General features: G+C 43.6%; 1 protein-coding gene across 2 annotated transcripts in view; it reads left to right on the top strand.

Moving 5' to 3' along the window:
• cdh8 (cadherin 8) overlaps window positions 1-17149 on the top strand; it is a 132869-nt gene that overhangs the window by 65624 nt on the left and 50096 nt on the right. For both annotated transcript variants that reach the window (XM_079666499.1, XM_079666498.1), the window contains exon 4: window positions 16615-16734. In XM_079666499.1, coding sequence (XP_079522625.1) covers window positions 16615-16734 — 120 coding nt within the window. The remainder of the gene's footprint in view (window positions 1-16614; window positions 16735-17149) is intronic.

The raw sequence follows: 17149 nt of genomic DNA, 5'->3' as shown, positions 1-17149 counted from the left end.
TAGGTACTGTTTCATCAGGATTAATACATTGTTCAAACAAACCTTGGAAGGCAATTGCTCTCCAAGTACAAATGTGTATTTTTCATGTATTTATTGTATATCATTACAATTGTCAATGGGGTTTTGAATGTAGTGGTCTTCCTTTTAAAACAGACCCTGGAAGAAATAGCAACTACATAACTGTTTGTATGTAAGGAGGCCCTATGCTGCTATTTTGGCGTTTTCCTTTTCCTGTAAGTTGGTATAGGTTTTTGTGCATGTCAATGGTCTGCAGATGCTAAAATCCCAAGTTCTAGCCAGAGGGAGGGCCAATCCCAAACCACGCCCTACACCCTACCCCTACACACTACCCCTCCGTGATGGATTGAACTCCGTGGAGTTACACTCGCAGCTCAACGAGGCTCCTCCTGTCAGATGGAGGGAGTAAATACAGCGGCAAGCTTTGGGACAAACTCCCCTCTCTCCGGCAGAAACTGAGGTTACCTACTGTAACCCCAGCTTCTATGAGTAAATGGCGCAGCCCTCTAAGGCTATCGCTATTGGGTAATCCCCCTGCGCCCCGCGCAGCACTGAAACACTTATAGTCCACGCCCACCCGCAAGGTGGGCCCAACCCCCGGGCATCCTTCCGGTATAAATAGGAAGGTGGCCCGGCAATCTGCTCCCATACCAAATAACTTTTCTTCAGCTATTCGTAGAGCCAGTGGGGCCCAGCGCTTAGAGGGCTGCGCCATTTACTCATAGAAGCTGGGGTTACAGTAGGTAACCTCAGTTCTATTTCGTATATGGCTTCGCCCTCTAAGGCTATCGCTATTGGGTTAAGGGCGAAGCATGATGTAGTCTGCGCCCCACTGGGTCCGCCCGGCACTAGAAGCACAGACACACCTGCTCAATAACACCCCATGCCTGTTGTGCCATGCGTAATGGCGCATCACCGTCCCCGGAACATAGCAAAACATGCCTATCTTCCCTGACGGGATGAAGGCTGGGAACAATACATACCGGCCGCTGTGAGAAAGTAGAGACGAAGGTCCCACCTTGCGCAGCGATCATAGAGGGGGAACAGCAGCTCTCTAAGTGTCAGACAGGTAGGAGAGCGCCCAGCTGGCTCCCTAACGTCACTCACTCTGACCAGGCACTCCGTACAAAGTGTGTCAGAGGAAAAAGGAACATCCCTCCTATAATAGGGGAAAAGGGCCGCTCTCCGCGTGCCGAGAGGCAGGAGAGAGGCGCACAGCTGGCTCCCTGACGTCACTCACTCCGACAGGACACCCAGTACAGGGTTTGTCAGAGAGGAATGGGAGACATCCCTCAAATAAAAATGAATAAACGAACAGGGGGAAGACCAAGATGCAGCAGTGCAAATATCTTCCACTCTACATTCCTCCGTGCAAAGCCGTGGAGGAGGAAATTCCTCTTGTGGAGTGCGCCTTGATGTTCTCCGGGGGCTCCACCCCAGAGGAGACATGCCTGTGACACAGCCTCACACAGCCAGTGTGACAGCCGTTGTGCAGACAGAGGTTGCCCGATCGAGCGCTCTCTATAGTGCACAAACAGGCGCTGAGAATGGCGCAAGGCAGCCGTGCGCGCCACATAGCAGGACAGCGCACGCACAGGACAGAGGAGATGAGACGTGGCTTCTTCCTCCGACCTGTAAGGAGGGGGAAAGAAGCCATCCAAGGTGATCACTCTCAACTCGAAAGAGCTTGTGATGACCTTTGGCATAAAAGCCAGGTTAGGGCGTGAAACAGCCGAACTGCCATCTCCTTGGATCCGGAGGCATGACGGAGCCACAGAGAGAGCAGACAAATCACTCACCCTTTTCGCTGATAGAGCCAAAAGTAATACTACTTTGGCTGACAACAGTTTAAGGGGAATCTGGTCTAAAGGTTCAAATGGGGCTTTGCTTTAGTGCGCGTAACACCAAAGCCAAATTCCACTGAGGCGCCAGTGCGCATGACACAGGTCTGAGTCTCGTATACTCCTCGCATAACACGGCTGCGAGCCCCTCTGTTCAATTCGCCGGGAATATACATTGCTCTGATAAGAGCAACATGTGTGCGCGACTGCGCGCCTAGAATAGCCGCCGCCTGGCTGCGTTCAGAAGTTGCGCAGATCGTACTCCTCCCTGGCGATTGAGGCTGCTTCCATAGCTGTGGCCTGTTGTCTGTGTGAATCAACACATGTTCGATTGTACAGCAACGGGGCGACTCCCCCGTTATTTTCCAAGATTTAGAAAAATAGCGGGGGTAAAAACCGCGCAAGACACTGTTCCTGGGATGACAGGAGTGTTTCTTGTATCCCATGGAACTGCTGGGTGGAGAGGCTTCTCTGTGATGTGCCGTAATGGTCATCATGGTGACGAGCCACGCCATCGCCGCTGCTGCCCGTGAGGCAAAAGGGCTGCGAGGGAGTTTCCACACGCTGCATTTCACTCCGTCTCTCATCATGAGGTGCGTACACGCCCAGGGGATGAGAGGTGTGTGCATGCTGTCCACATGAGGCGTTATAACGGTGCTTGTGGGTTATTATGACCGTGTGTAGGAGGCATATCTGGGACAGAGGAATGCCGCGAGCTCTGCAGTTTATAAACCAATAGGTTAAAACAGCAAGCTTCTGCAGCGAATGAACCACCTCTGGAGTCCCCCTGTTGGAAGAGACCCAGGGGTATCATTACATGACCAGCTGACGCCAACGCCAAGCAGCTGCGTCACGGAGAGGGCTGTGTGGGTTGTGACACGCCGGAGGAGAGCTGTCAGTTCTTCCCCTCGCTGCCGCGAAAGCCGCGCTCTCATGCTGGCTGAGTTTAACTCCACTCCCAGATAAACGATTGTCTGAGAGGGAAGAGGACAGCTCTTCTTCCAATTTATTATGAAACCCAGGCTTTGACAGATGCGATACGAGATGTACCGTCTGTAAAGAGACTTCCTCCCTGGAGCGAGCCAGCAAATAGCAGGTCGTCCAGAGAAAACCACACTCTCATCCCTCCTCTGTGTAGTGGCTCCAGCCTTCTCTACACAAAATGTGAGGAGCCAGGAAATATCCGAACGGCAGACGATTGTCTGGTCTGATATTCCCTGAATGGAAAACGCAGGAATTTCCTGTGTTTCGGGATGATGGGTACGTGGAAGTATGCATCCTCCAGGTGGAAGTGAACCAGTCGTCCTGGTGAACACATTCCAGCACCTGTTTGATCGTCAGCATGTGGAACACTGACGATCGAGGATGGGTCTCATTCCCCCAGTCTTTTTCGGGATTAGAAAAATAACGGGAGTGAAAACCCCTGATTTTCCTCCCTTTGAGGAACCCTGGAAATATCCTCTTTCAACAGGAGTTCCAGCAGCTCGGATTGGAGCGCAAGACATAGCTTCTGGGAGGACAGGAGTGTTTCCTGTATTCCATTGAACTGTGGGGGGAGGGAGGGAGAGGCGAACTGCAGGACGTATCCTCTGCTGATCAGCCTGCTCATCCATCTGTCCATCAGACACACTCTGATTATTAACCGATAGGTTAAAACCAGCAGGCTTCTTGCAGCGAGCCCTTGCGCCGTGGCGCTGCGGGCGCTGCCGCTGGGGGCACTCAGCCTGGAATACTGCTCATTCCCCCGTTCTGGCTTCTCTGTGATGTGCTGTAATGGTCGTCATGGTGACGAGCCACGCCATTGCCCTCGCCGCCTCTGCCCGCTCATGGGTTTATTATGACCGTGTGTAGGAGGCGTATCTCGGACAGGGGAATGCCGCGAGCTCTGCAGGTTATTAACCGATAGGTTAAAACCAGCAGGCTTCTGCAGAAGCCCTGCTGTCTACTTAATCAACAGATTAGTGGCAGCCGGCTTAATTACCGGCTCCGCTTCCTTGGAGGCTCTCGCCGAGCAGACCAGGAGCGGGGGAGCCTCACTCCCCTTTGACTCGCCGCCGGGAGACCCTGTCTCTGGGGTGGCGGGGGAACGGAGACGTGGGACGGAGCCCCTGCAGCCGCCGAGGCGGTTGCTGTGTGCGTCTCTCCGCTTCCGGCCTCCTGTGGCCGGCGTGGACGCCGCGGCTGCTGCGGGCGTTGGTGCCGCTGTGGCAGCTCAGCCGACTGGAGCCAGCTGTACATATTGGCGAATGCTGTCCACCTGTTCCGCGGCCGTCTTCATGGACTCCACCATGGCGTGGTACTGGGGTCCGAACAGCCCGTCCGGGCTGATTGGAGCGTCCAGTAGCACTTTTCTGGCCGTCTCCGTAACAGACGCAGCCGCGCTGTGGTGACGGAGAGGGGGAAAGCATGTTCAGCCGCCAAGCTGGCACCCTGCTCCGACTCTGTCTCCCCCGTCCGGGGGAGAGGAGGGAGGGGAGAACCGAGCGGTGAACCGTGGAGGGAGGCGGGGCAGGAGTTGCTTCGGACTCCTGCCCGGCACTCTGCCCCAGGGACACGAGGCCCCGTCCGCGGGCTCGTAAGCCTGGACGGGCCAATCGTCCTCCTCGGCCACAGCAGCAAGAGTGTCCGCTCTCCGCTTCCTGTCGCCCGAGGGGAGACGAGCGCAGTGCATACTACCTGCTGGTTTAGAGCCGCGTACGCGTGCTCTGACCCCCGGCAGGATTCGCATACTGCTTTTATCTCTGCAGGTCATAACTCATTATGAACCCAGAGCCACATGAGGGACAATCACGGACGCAGTTGTTGCTCATGATGATTCTCAATTGCTGTGCTTCAGTAACTGTGCTGGTTTGCTGAAAAAAAGAGGGAGCAGATTGCCGGGCCACCTTCCTATTTATACCGGAAGGAGGCCCGAGGGTGGGGCCCACCTTGCGGGTGGGCGTGGACTACAAGTGTTTCAGTGCGGCGCGGGGGCGCAGGGGGATTACCCAAAAGCGATAGCCTTAGAGGGCTGCGCCATATACGAAATAGAACAGGAAATGCCGTAACTGTATGTAACGGTTTCAAATCAGCATCTCTTTGACAAAAAATGTAAATTAATAACTCAAATAAAACTTCAAACATCTTTCATTGTGTTACTTTTTTGTAAAGCTCTTTTAGTTTTAAACCTGATGTTTATAAGCTTCTTAGTTTTTGCAACAGTCTGTAAATATACACAGCTTTATAATAAAATGCACACATTTACCTTTTTCTAGACTAAACACAGGTATGATCCTAAGTTAAAAACATATGGGGTTATTATGAGGTTGTTAACATCGCAATTTATCAGCGGATGTTTGCTGGAACTACTTGTGAACAGCTTGTTTCCTGACGGACACACACAGCGTTGAGTCCGGTTGGTTTGGAACAGCACTTAATGTGTCGTGCTCGTGCATGTAAACATGTCACAATAGAGGCAACACAAATACAAATTAGATCCTGAAAGAGCATAATAGTGCCTTTTTAAACCACTTGCTTTTAGCAACTAGTTAGCAAGCTTTTTCATCCGCAGCAAGTGACTTGTAGCTAATAATCATGTTGTATAAAACTAAAATAAGTCTTTTTTTTATCATCCACATCTGAGACCGAAGCATTTTAGCCACTAATAGCTAGTGATGACTAAAAGCTGCGGACCTAAAAAATAACCTCTATTTATTATTATTATTACAGTATTTGTCATGTGTAGAACTCACTGTTTCCATAAACCACCAAATTCTGTGCTGTCATGCACCTTCCTGCCCCTCTTTCCATTTTCTCCCCATTTTTCTCCCTCTCGCTTTTCACCCCCGCAGTGTAAAGCCAGTCAGACATAAACAGTATTGTTTTACCCGGGTAGAGCTCACAGCGGGCCGCTGTTAGCCCCGCGTCTCCTGCCACCCACAGCTCTCCCCATGCCTCAGTGATATCCCTTCTCCATGGCTCAGTGGCTGCATACATATGAATGCCCCCTGTCTTCTACCCTTCACGCTTCTGAGCGGGTCCAAGCTGAGCAGAGCTGAGATGTTACACAGCTGCCATGCTTGTTGGATGCGGGGATGTGCAGGAGAAGTGTGGCATTCCAAGCAATATCAAATGAACTGTAATGACACTTTCTTTTAGCGTGATTATAGGTATAATAGTACTTGAGCTGAGAGGGCTTCCCCGTGGTGCTAAGCATGCTGAGGGTGAGTTCTGGGCAATGGGGGGGAAGCAGCTCATGTTCTTGTTGGATCAACTGGAAAATAGAACTTATATCTATACAAACATTATAATGAAGACTTTATGATAGTTTTGTCCGATGCAGTGGTTGGAACTTTGTAGAATATCATCACAAAGTGAGATGAAGCGGTTTGCAGATTCTTTCTTTCTTCCACATTCATTTGATGTTTGACCCTTATCCTACATTATCACACATCACGTGAGCCATGCCTCATATTCCTTACTGCAAATTTCTCTGTGTATTTTACACATTTCCATTCAAACACGACCTCTTGTATAACTGCACTGCTCTGCCACTTTATATTCTGATATACTGCACATTCTTGTATTTCCCCAGGATATATTGAGGTATTTTTTTTTTAAATCATTCACACTTTATTCACACTTCATACTAAAATGTGTCAACTTAAAATCATCCACATCTGAGACGGAAGCCTTTTAGCCACTAATAGCTAGTGATGACAAAAAGCTGCGGACCTAAAGAAGAACCTATATTTATTATCATGACAGTATTTGTCATGTGTATAAATCACTGTTTCCATGTTTCCACATTTTGAAAACCATGGCACATTATCATCCTTATTCACATGCGTAGATGTAGAAATTGGTTTCATTTTCAAATCCTTTTCCTGCCACCCTGCAGTACAGTAAGCATCTGAAAATGAGCGTCTCCTGATGGCTCATGGACATCTTCACGACCTTCCTCTGTTTGGTTATTCTTTCAATACTTAAAGGACATAAGCAGGCAGATGAAGCTGTGTTGTGGGATAATGTGTTGCAGAAATAATCTGCAATGTCCTTCCACAGCCATTGTGTGTCACATCGGGCTGCGTCCCCGAATTTATCCCCTTTCTGGTTCAGGGAAGATTCCTATTGATTTCCCATCACTGAGCCAGTGTACAGAGTAAATAGGAGGCGCGTGTCCTATTATTTCTGTCGGCTGATAAAACACGAGAATAGACTACCATGTCTTTATACTGGGAGGCCCATTTAGAAACCACAGGCCTTTCAATCAGCAGACAACAGCTGTAAAACACATTTAAATGTACAGTAATGGCATCCTTTTGAAAACGAAGTGTGTTTAAATGAATGGTGTGCTATTAAATCTTGGGCATTTCCCGACGTGATTCATGAGTTTACACGCATAGGGAAAACTAGCGTAAATTCAGGCCGTGTTTTCATACATGCTTAATGCGTGTTAAGGCCCGGATACACACCAAGCCGATTTTGGCCGTCGATGGATGTCGATAGATATCTGGCCGTCGATGAGCGTCCTGTCGCCCTACTCTTTGGTGTGTCCCGCACCGTCGTGTCTTTTCGGCCGTGCTGATTCGACATGTTGAATTGGCCGCGGAGCCTGCGACTGTTTAGCTTAGCGAAACACTATTTGCCTGAATGGGAGTGCAGCAGTACAGCACTTAAGTAAATGTACTTTGTTACTGTCCACAATCTGCCTAGAAGTATTTTAATGTTGTAGCTGTTCAAGATGGTCATTTTAAAATGTTTTAAAAATATACTGTTAGTAGGCTAGTTAAACAAATAATAATGCTACGGCTGCAACTGACAGTTATGTAGGCACATTTTTATTTTTATTTACGCTGTGCGATTAAAATAATAATCACAAATAGCAGGATAGGCACACATATTTCAACCCAGTCTCACGGCATTTCGTGTTATAGTCACGACATTTAATCTATTGATTCGTGTTCACCAACACGATTTTTCCCTTTTTCTCGTGTCACACAGAACGATTTTAAAAGCAATGTATTTCTATTGGTAGTGTGTTTTGTGCCTGCCCCACGTCTTTTTGTCCAGTCGGGTCTTGGAAGACCAGAAGCTGTGTGGTTCATAAAAACATATTCTTACTCAATATCAAGCCACGATTATTGTTTTTATTTTAAATCGTATAATGTCGGACTATTTTTGCCGTCCGTGAGGAAAATAAATGGGGCTTTGTTTTAATCTTTTTTTCCTTCTAATTTGTTATTTACTCAACAATAATACACAATTATTTATTTGTCTAATTCTATAATATCTGGCTTTTTTGCCGTCCATCAGGAACTGAATTTCAAAATGTTATATTTGATGAAAAAAATATTAAGAGTACATACAAAATAGGGGGAAAGTTGAAGGTCAATGATAGAAATGTAGAATATAAAATATCAAGAAGATACTGTAAGTGATCTCTACAATAAGACTGTTTAGTGCCGGATGTACAAAGATATTAATGGGATGTGCAAAACAGAAAAACTAATTAACCTTTATTTAAACATTAAAGAATACTTTAGGTTAAGGTCTTCTTTTAAATAAGAAAAATGCTTTGGGGGTATCAACACATACAACATTATACGATTTAAAATAAAAACAATCATCGTGGCTTGATATTGAGAAAGAAAATGTTTTGATGAACCACACAGCTTCCGGTCTTCCAAGACCCGACCGGACAAAAAGACGCAGGCATAAAACATACTACCAATAGAAATATTTTAAAAGCAATGTATTTCGGTCACGTGTGACACAAAAAGGGGAAAATTGTGTTTGTGAAAACAAATCAATAGATTAAATGTTGTGACTATAACACGAAATGCCGTGAGACTGGGTTGCATATTTGCTATATCTTGCCCCACTGAAAAGGCACTGCACCGATACTGTCGGTCGCGAACGAGCCGGGTCAAAGAGCCGGCTCTTTTAATTGAACGACGGGAGCCGGCTCGCGCCCGCGAACGAGCCGGTTCTTTTTTTTATTTGCGGAGGGTTCTAGAAGGTGCAATAATAATATTTATAATAATTATATTAATAATAATAATAATAATAATAATATAATTGCACGATAATGAGCAATGTGCACATTATCCCGCTTATTACATGGCCACATTCTCAACAAAGTAACGACATGACTCCCAATATTAATTGAAATGCTTTTATGGATTTAGAAAATGATTTTATTGATTTAAAAAATTGTTGTATGTATTTATTTAAATTGACATGCATCCGTTAAAGAAAAATAGTCCGTTGTTACTGTTTGAACTAACGTAGCAATGGCAGGAACTGCTTCGATAGTGTTTTTGAGGAGCTTTTTGATTACAGATTTGAAAACATCGTTGCTTGCTTTAAAAGTAGCACAATTCATTATGTCAAACCTTGGAAAGTATCTAGATATCCCTGCCCTAATGCCAAAGTAAATATCAACTGAATATGTGTCGCCGTTTGATGTCTATGTCTGGACCGCTGCGTAAAAAGGAGGGTTTCTGCTCCGTTACTTCTCTTCTTACTTCTATAAGAATAAAACACGGAGGAGGGAGATCTCTTTTTCTCCCCCTCTTCTGACAGCCCAGCAGCTGATCTCAGAGCACGCTCCCCTCTCCTGCAGGGGGGCGTGGTCAGCTGCAGCTCACAGAATCGGCCTTTTCTTTAAATATAATTTTAAAATGTCGATACAGTAGCCCCTTTTTTTAAATAGTTTTTATAGGTGTTGCTATCTGTTTTTTGTAGCGTGGTTCTACAAGCAAGTCAGTGCATTCATGGGGTGGTATCAGAGTTACAAGGATCTGTAAATGCAATGAAAACATTTGGCCACAGCAAATCATTTATATTAAACATGTAATTTTTACTTTTGAATACTTCAGTACAAAGGATGTATTGATTAATGTAAGTGATATATGTGTACACATAGGCCTATACATCATTCATTAGTCAAAACAGGGCTACATTTGATTTAATTAAAAGGTATAATATGTGGTAAACTGAAGAGCCGTTTGGGAGCCGAAAGAGCCGGCTCTTCTTGGTGAGCCTTCTTCTGTGCTGCTTGGCTTAAGCTGTAGCATGTAGCTATTTTTTGTTTGTATATATCACGTAGTCTGTCTTCTGGTTGCCTCTTTTGAATGACGAATACACACTACCGCCGCCTGCTGGTAAGGAGAGTTATTGCCACTCACGCATGCGCAGTTCGTACGTGCTACTTGGCCGTCGGCTGAAGTCTTTGCGGTGTGTTCCGGGCCGTCCACACAGCGGCGTGTGTTGACGCTTGCCGTCGGGCGTGTCTGACACTCGACCAACAACCAATCACATGAATCTCCCGCCCTTAACACACAAGCAGCGGTTTGATTGGCTAGAGCTTGTACTGGCATATGATTCGATTTGCTGACGCTTCTGCCGAGGCGTCAAAAGTTGAACATTGCTCAACTTTTGCAGCGAGCCACGCCAGCAACGCTCCGCGTCGCTTCGCACGACACAGGTCGGCGAAAAGTGACGTCACCCCATTCAAAGTGAATGGTGAAGCGTCAACGCACGCCGCTGTGTGGACGAGCCGTTCCAGTGCGACTGTTTGGCCAAGACGCGGGAGACGTGAGGCGACACAACAGTCGTGTTCCGTCCGTTCTTTGGTGTCAGTTTGGTGTGTAGGGGCTTTTACTCTGTGGGCCACTGTCCAAACCAACAGAGGGAGATTTACTTTCCCAGGAATTGTAATATTTCAGTTTCTGGGCATTTCTCGAAAACAGAAGACAAGTGAGTCAAATCCATTAGGACAGGAAGTAAACAAGATTGTATTCACGAAGATGTTTGGCAAATAATGGGTAACTATTTTATTCATTAATTTGTTTTCATATCTTATTCCTTCCTTTTCTTTGTTTTAGCCACCATTGTGTTTTTTCCCGTCCATTTTCTCGGGAATAAGAAAAGAAAAGGGAGACTAATCCGTTCAGACAGGAAATAGCTTGATTTTGCCTACTTCTACTAACACAATTGACCAAGAATGGTTAGTGAGAAATCATATTTAGGTAAATCAAGATGCCAACGCAGTAGTATGCTAGTCATCTTGCATTTTCCATTGGACACTATTTTTATGTACCCAATTCCTGCCTTCACCATTATTTGTTTTTAGCCACCATTCAGTTTTTTCCCGTCCTTGAAAGTCTGTAGGCGTTGTGTCGCTATTATTGTAATCACAACAATGGTAGAAGCTTGAAATAAATAATAATACCTGTCACTCTGTGGGCTACAGAGGGAGATTTGCTTTCCAAGGAAACTTCAATGTAATCTTTCAGTGTTTGGGCATTTGCTCAACCAAAGGAGAATAATTAGACAACTTAATTTAGACAGGAAATACCATGATGGAACCTACTTCCACGAACATGTTTAGCCCCTTAGTGAACAACACCTTTTTAGATAAAGATGCACAAGCAGTAACACATACTGGTCATTAGTCTAACACTTGGTCAACACTGTCCATAGGATTATTTTTTGTACATTCCCTAAATCCTTCCTTCATTTTTTCTCGTCCCTGGAAGTTTATAGGTGTTGTGTTGCTATTATTGTAATCGCCAATGCTACAGGCTTCAAATAAAAGCCAGAGACAATATCCCTGGTACAATTGAGTTTCTGTGCCTGTTTGCTTGGCCCACAGCTGCATCCATTTCTGCAGTGTCCCTGACATTTCTGAGCATTATTAAGGGGGGAAGGACGAGCTAATCTGCACTGATTTGAAACAGGACCAAAACACAGGCTTTCCTAATCCCTTGTTTTTTTTATCATGGGTGTTGAGGAGTATTGTACCCCTGTGGGAAGGGAAAGGAAGAGGGAGCTATTTCATGCTTCGCCGCTTCCACTGTTTTTATGAAGATTTTCTTTTCCCTACCCTCTATTTCCCCCCCCACTTCAATCTGTAGTGTAACCGCATTTATAAAGCCTGTTTGCCAAAGTCAGACACCTTTTATAAGCACAAAGGTAATTTTCATAATTAGAGATGTGTGCAGTGCTCCCTCTGTAGTAGTGGTAATGTAACTTTAAGGCAGATAAGAGGCTGTATCTCGGAGAAAAAGGAGGTGCAATTTATTTAGCTGTCTCTCATTTTGCTCATTTGACAATTGGCAAACACCTTTGTCACACAGGATATAATTTGTTTCTGCACTAGCACACCAATTTGGATTATTGCACGCATCTGTCGGATCAAATTCATATGTGTTTCCTTACATCCTGTCAACCAATTTGTTGGATATTTTATTTACTTATCCAACACATTTGTGGCAGTTTATTAAGCAGAGTGAGTAGCAATAGAATATCTTGCAGTTTATTTCATACAAATGTAGAGTTAATGGCCTGAGTGGCAGATTATTGCATTCAAGTCTATCAGCAGCTCACATCAAGTTACTGTTGGTTTTTCTGCTAGAACTATTGCAAAAACCACAAACACGGGAGAAAAGATAGAAACTCATTGATCTGCTGTGAACTAAACACTGCAAAAGGCACGGGGTGTAACAAGCGGTATGGAATTTACAAGGTAAGCTCTGGAAACACAACAGCATGGGTCATCATAAGACTATGAATTACAAGAACACCTCTGTCTCCGAGGACCACTTGAGGTTCTCTCACTGTGAAATAATTGGGTTGCAACGGTGCAAACTGCTACTCCAGTTAAGGTGTAAATCTGGCTTTCTCTTTGTTTTGCTGTTACAAGACCACTGATTTGGCGGTGACTATAAATCAATGGTAGGACACGTGTAGATGACGTAATAAAAGAAAAAAGATAAGTGTATGGATCTGAAAAACATCTAAGCAAACTAAGACTAAAATAGTTAGTTTTCAACAAGACATCATAAGGATACACTCTTCCTTGTCATACTAGTCAACATGATTTGCAGATATCTGTTGAGAAAGAGTTTAGCTACATTTATTTTCCTATTAATAAAATGTAAGAGATGTTCTTTAAATGCTTCAAAAGGTTGTATCCAGCTAATAATTGTAATGCAGAACATTTAAAAATACATTGATATAAGTTGCACCTTTTGTGTAAAGCTAAAGAAAGACTGGTACATTAATGATGTATTTTTCCCAAGCCACACAACAGCTGTGAGTCATATCTAACTTCACAAACACGTTTTTATATTCATGAATCCAAAGTCTTAGAGCTGACTGGCCATATCAAACAATAGATGAATGTACAAACAAAACATATGTTAAAACCACAGACTGAATAAAACATGGGCCGAGTCTCTGTGTCAGAGGCTACAACTCCTAACTTCTGGATAATCTAAAAATGGGCAAAATGAACAGGACGTTCGCCCCAGAACAGACAGCCAGCAGCTGATAACATGAGCGAGTGCCATCCTGTCACTCAAAGTGGCCACGCCCACAATACTATATAAGTAACCAAACCTTTGATTGACCACCCTGTTAACATTTGTAATCATGATGTGAAGTTGCTGGAGCAAACCTCAAGGAACTATTGTGCACTACATAACCACATTACGTTTTTTATAACATTTGTTTCATTATCAGAATTAGAAAACCTTTATTTGTCCCACAGCGGGGAAAATGACATTGTTACTGCAAAAGTTGAATAGAATTACAAGATTAGCCCTGGCATATGTGAAATGTTAGACTGAAGCAGTCTAAGAGTTGTAAACTTGTAGTATCCTTGTCTCGATAATCTGATTCCACTTGAACAATTATCGGAATAATACCAGCGGCTGTGTTTCATGAGGTAGTTGTCCTATGATTCCAAGCCCTTTTAAGTCAATGACGTGTAATTTGTTAAAATACTTAACCCAAAATTGCTCGTGATGGCACGGCTAACGGTGTGTGTTTGAATGGGTGAATATTGGAAAAATTAAAAAAAGCACTATGAATGCAGTCCGTTTGCCATCTTTGGTTTAGTGTGATTTATCAAAGGCCCTTGAACAGGAATGTTTTGCTTTGGAGATAAAATATGTACTCAAAGAGTTGTATTTGAACTTCTTTTGGATCCCAAGTATCTTAAGTCATGACTGTCTTGCACACTAGTCAGAGGGTCAGCTGAAGGTTCGTTCAGTGCTTAGAGGCAGCAAAAGACAACAAGCCGACAGAATACAGATGTCTGATTTGTGAGGGCTCTATGCAGGGATTGTGAGTCCACCACATCTGGCACTCCTGTTTGATTTTAATGTTTTAATTCATGACTGAATCACAATTTCGGATCCAGATGTTGGCAGAGGTCTGCGCTACCGGCTTTTTCCTCTGCAGTGGACAGACGCAGGTGCCGGTGGCGGGACCTGTGCCGTCTGCGGCGAGGGACGTCTCCCGTTGTTGTCAGAATACCTCTAAACATCTTTCACAGAAACAATTACCATACCATCTGGCTTCCTGCCAGCGTGTTGCTCACCGTCAGCATGTCAGCTTCTTTCCTCTCCTACTTTCTCTCTCACTTCCTCACAACAAGTCTGATGAGGAGCTAGCGAGGTCACTGGGAATTAAATGGAGTTGTTTAATTGCGTTAATAGTCTCTTTATTCCATTTTTCAAATGTATCTCACCCTAAAACCCTATAATGGAGCTGTAAATGGCGGCTCGAATTGTCACAAATCTAATTTGTGATTAGCCTTGAGCGTCGGTATATTGATGAAGGTCCTTGCGTACATTTCCTGAAAATCTCATCGAGCTGGTTTAATAAAGAAACCCCATTTATGTTACATTGAGCATTGTTGGTGTGGAGGTAATGGCTCATTGCTCCTATGTAAAAGACATAGGGATAAGCGATAAACATTTTGAGAATACATATGCCCTTCATTACATTAACTTTTCTTCAGAAGTGTTTTTGTGTGGGTTTCAGGCTTTAAGTGCTAAGACGTCACTATATTTTAAGCTTTCAGTGTGTATATGAGAGACGAGGCAGTTCTTCAAGACCAATTACTGTGAAATAATTACATGGCCATCCGTTGATTCTGTTACATGTTTTTACGGACGACATTTTGAAAACATTTGTACGTCAGAAACCATTTTAAAACAGCCATAAATATCAATTTCCTCATGTTTTAAAGAATGTAATGTCATTACAGTTTTCATTACATGACATTATATTGCATTTAGCTGACGCTTTTATCCAAAGCGACTTACAGTAAGTACATTCGACCAAGAAGATACAAACTTGAGGAAAACAGAATCATATAAGTACATCAGGCTTCATAGAGCTAAAACATTTCTAGTGCTACTCAACTGGCTTTAGATAAGCCAGTCCTTTATTAGTATATAAGTGCTTTGATAGTCATTCTATTGCTCGAAGTGGAGTCGAAAGAGATGAGTTTTCAGTCTGCGCCGGAAGATGCATGGACCTGTCAGCTCTGGACTGCGCAAAATGCGTACATGAAGCGCTACGTCATGAACGCAATAAATCTACCCTTGTGGGGGCGCTCTCATGTGATGGGCTTATAATTGAGGAGAAATCTGATTGGCTATAGATAGAAAAAATTACAATTACGAATCGGCTGACCGTCAGGGGATTCTCAAAAAACCCACACACGAATGCACAGCGATCCTTGCACAGAAAGCGGCTTGTGTTTGCAGGTTCAGAGGTTTTAAACGGAAAATAAATATGTGTGGATCAAAAATACACATTTGAAACTTTTTTCTCTATTTGGATTTTATTTACATGTATATGAAACGGAACACATTTGTGTGTGCATTGAAAAACACAATTGTGAATCCTTTTGCGGATCATGAAATACAAGTGTGAATCCTTCTGTGTGCATGTGTGTATTATGAGACTGTTCTGAGCCCATATATAAACAGGATATACATTTTATATAAAAAAGTTCCTCTGTGGATACGTCGAGTATAAAGTAAAAATGAAACTCTATAATGTTACTCAAACTCCACTCCAGAGTATTAAAACAAACTCATTTTGAGAAAATGGCCTTTAAAGAAAAGCATTTCAAAAGTCCATAATGTGAAGGATACTTTATTTGAAAATAAATGATATCACAAGCAAACTCAATATTAACATAAACACCTACATATGTATTTTGGATGGTTCTTTCCACCGGTCTGAACAGCATTTTAGCCCAAATGAATGCATAAAAACTATTTTGGCCTGTGGTGTCTGGCTGTGTATTTCGAAGATAGTCAAGAAGGTTTGGAAAAGCATGGGGAGGTCTTTTGATTGGACTTATACCCATTTATTATATATACATGTTTTTATTTTTAAAGAGCTGCCATGTGTACCTTTTTTTTCACTGACAGTTGAAATAACTGTGAAGTTAGCAGCTGCTAAAAAAAATCATGTGTTTTGGATGCAGTATTCAAATTATATCTGGCGTTATTTTTCAAATTTGTATCCATTTAAATATTAACATTAAAAAGTAAATCATTGAAAATTATTGTTGTGACTTAAGTTTGTTAATATAATGGGTTGTATCAATTGAACATTGATATATTATTTAGTGTTGGGTTAGAAGTGTTATGTTTCTTTGTATTTTCAAGGTTTCATTGGCGCATCTTGTACAACTGTGGAGGACTTTGCTTTTCATGAAGATTTCCAACCCATCGCAATCATTTTCATACTTTTCCTTTGTTCTATATGATGAAATCCGGATAGAAAAATGACACAATTGGCAGTGAACATATCAAGCATGCCGGATACAGATGATACTTTCTTTTGTTGGGAAATCAACCCCACATAGGGTTGAATAGTCTCATCTTGATTGGCACAGCGATGTAGAGATGATTGCCTATAGAGTCATAGTTCCTAACTCTCTCTCTCTGCCCCACAGGTACCCCAGTTACCCGGGTAACAGCTACAGATGCCGACGATCCAGTGTACGGGAACAGCGCTAAACTGGTGTACAGCATACTGGAGGGACAACCATATTTCTCTGTGGACCCCAACACGGGTAAGTGCGGTTCTGTGCTTGTTGGTGTTTTAGTATTATAACATGAATCTCTTTTCTATGGAGCAAATGTGCACACACTGAGGCCATCTCGGAGCATGTTTAACAAGTTGGTTTCAAGAGTCACCTCTTCAGGACAGCCATGTCAAGTTGATACAAAAAAAATGGAAGACACAAAAGCAGGACACCTCTTTGGGGCCCTTTGTCAGCCAAACAAATATTCATTGTTTGGCTGACAAAGCCCGCTGAAGATCTCTCGAGATAGAAACGTTGCTTCATTCAATTTAATGGGAGCTATTAATACAGCGTGCAAATCCTTTGTCTGTTTCTAACCAACGGAGAGCATAATGTATTACAAAATGTAATGAAGGGACGCCACGCCCATAATGGAACAAAAAGGAAAGAAATGGGCTTAACA

This window comes from Notothenia rossii (genome assembly GCF_949606895.1).
Source record: "Notothenia rossii genome assembly, chromosome: 2".
Lineage (NCBI taxonomy): Eukaryota > Metazoa > Chordata > Actinopteri > Perciformes > Nototheniidae > Notothenia > Notothenia rossii.
The sequence above is the reverse complement of the archived record's forward strand: the minus strand, read 5'-3'. Positions and strand labels throughout refer to the sequence as shown.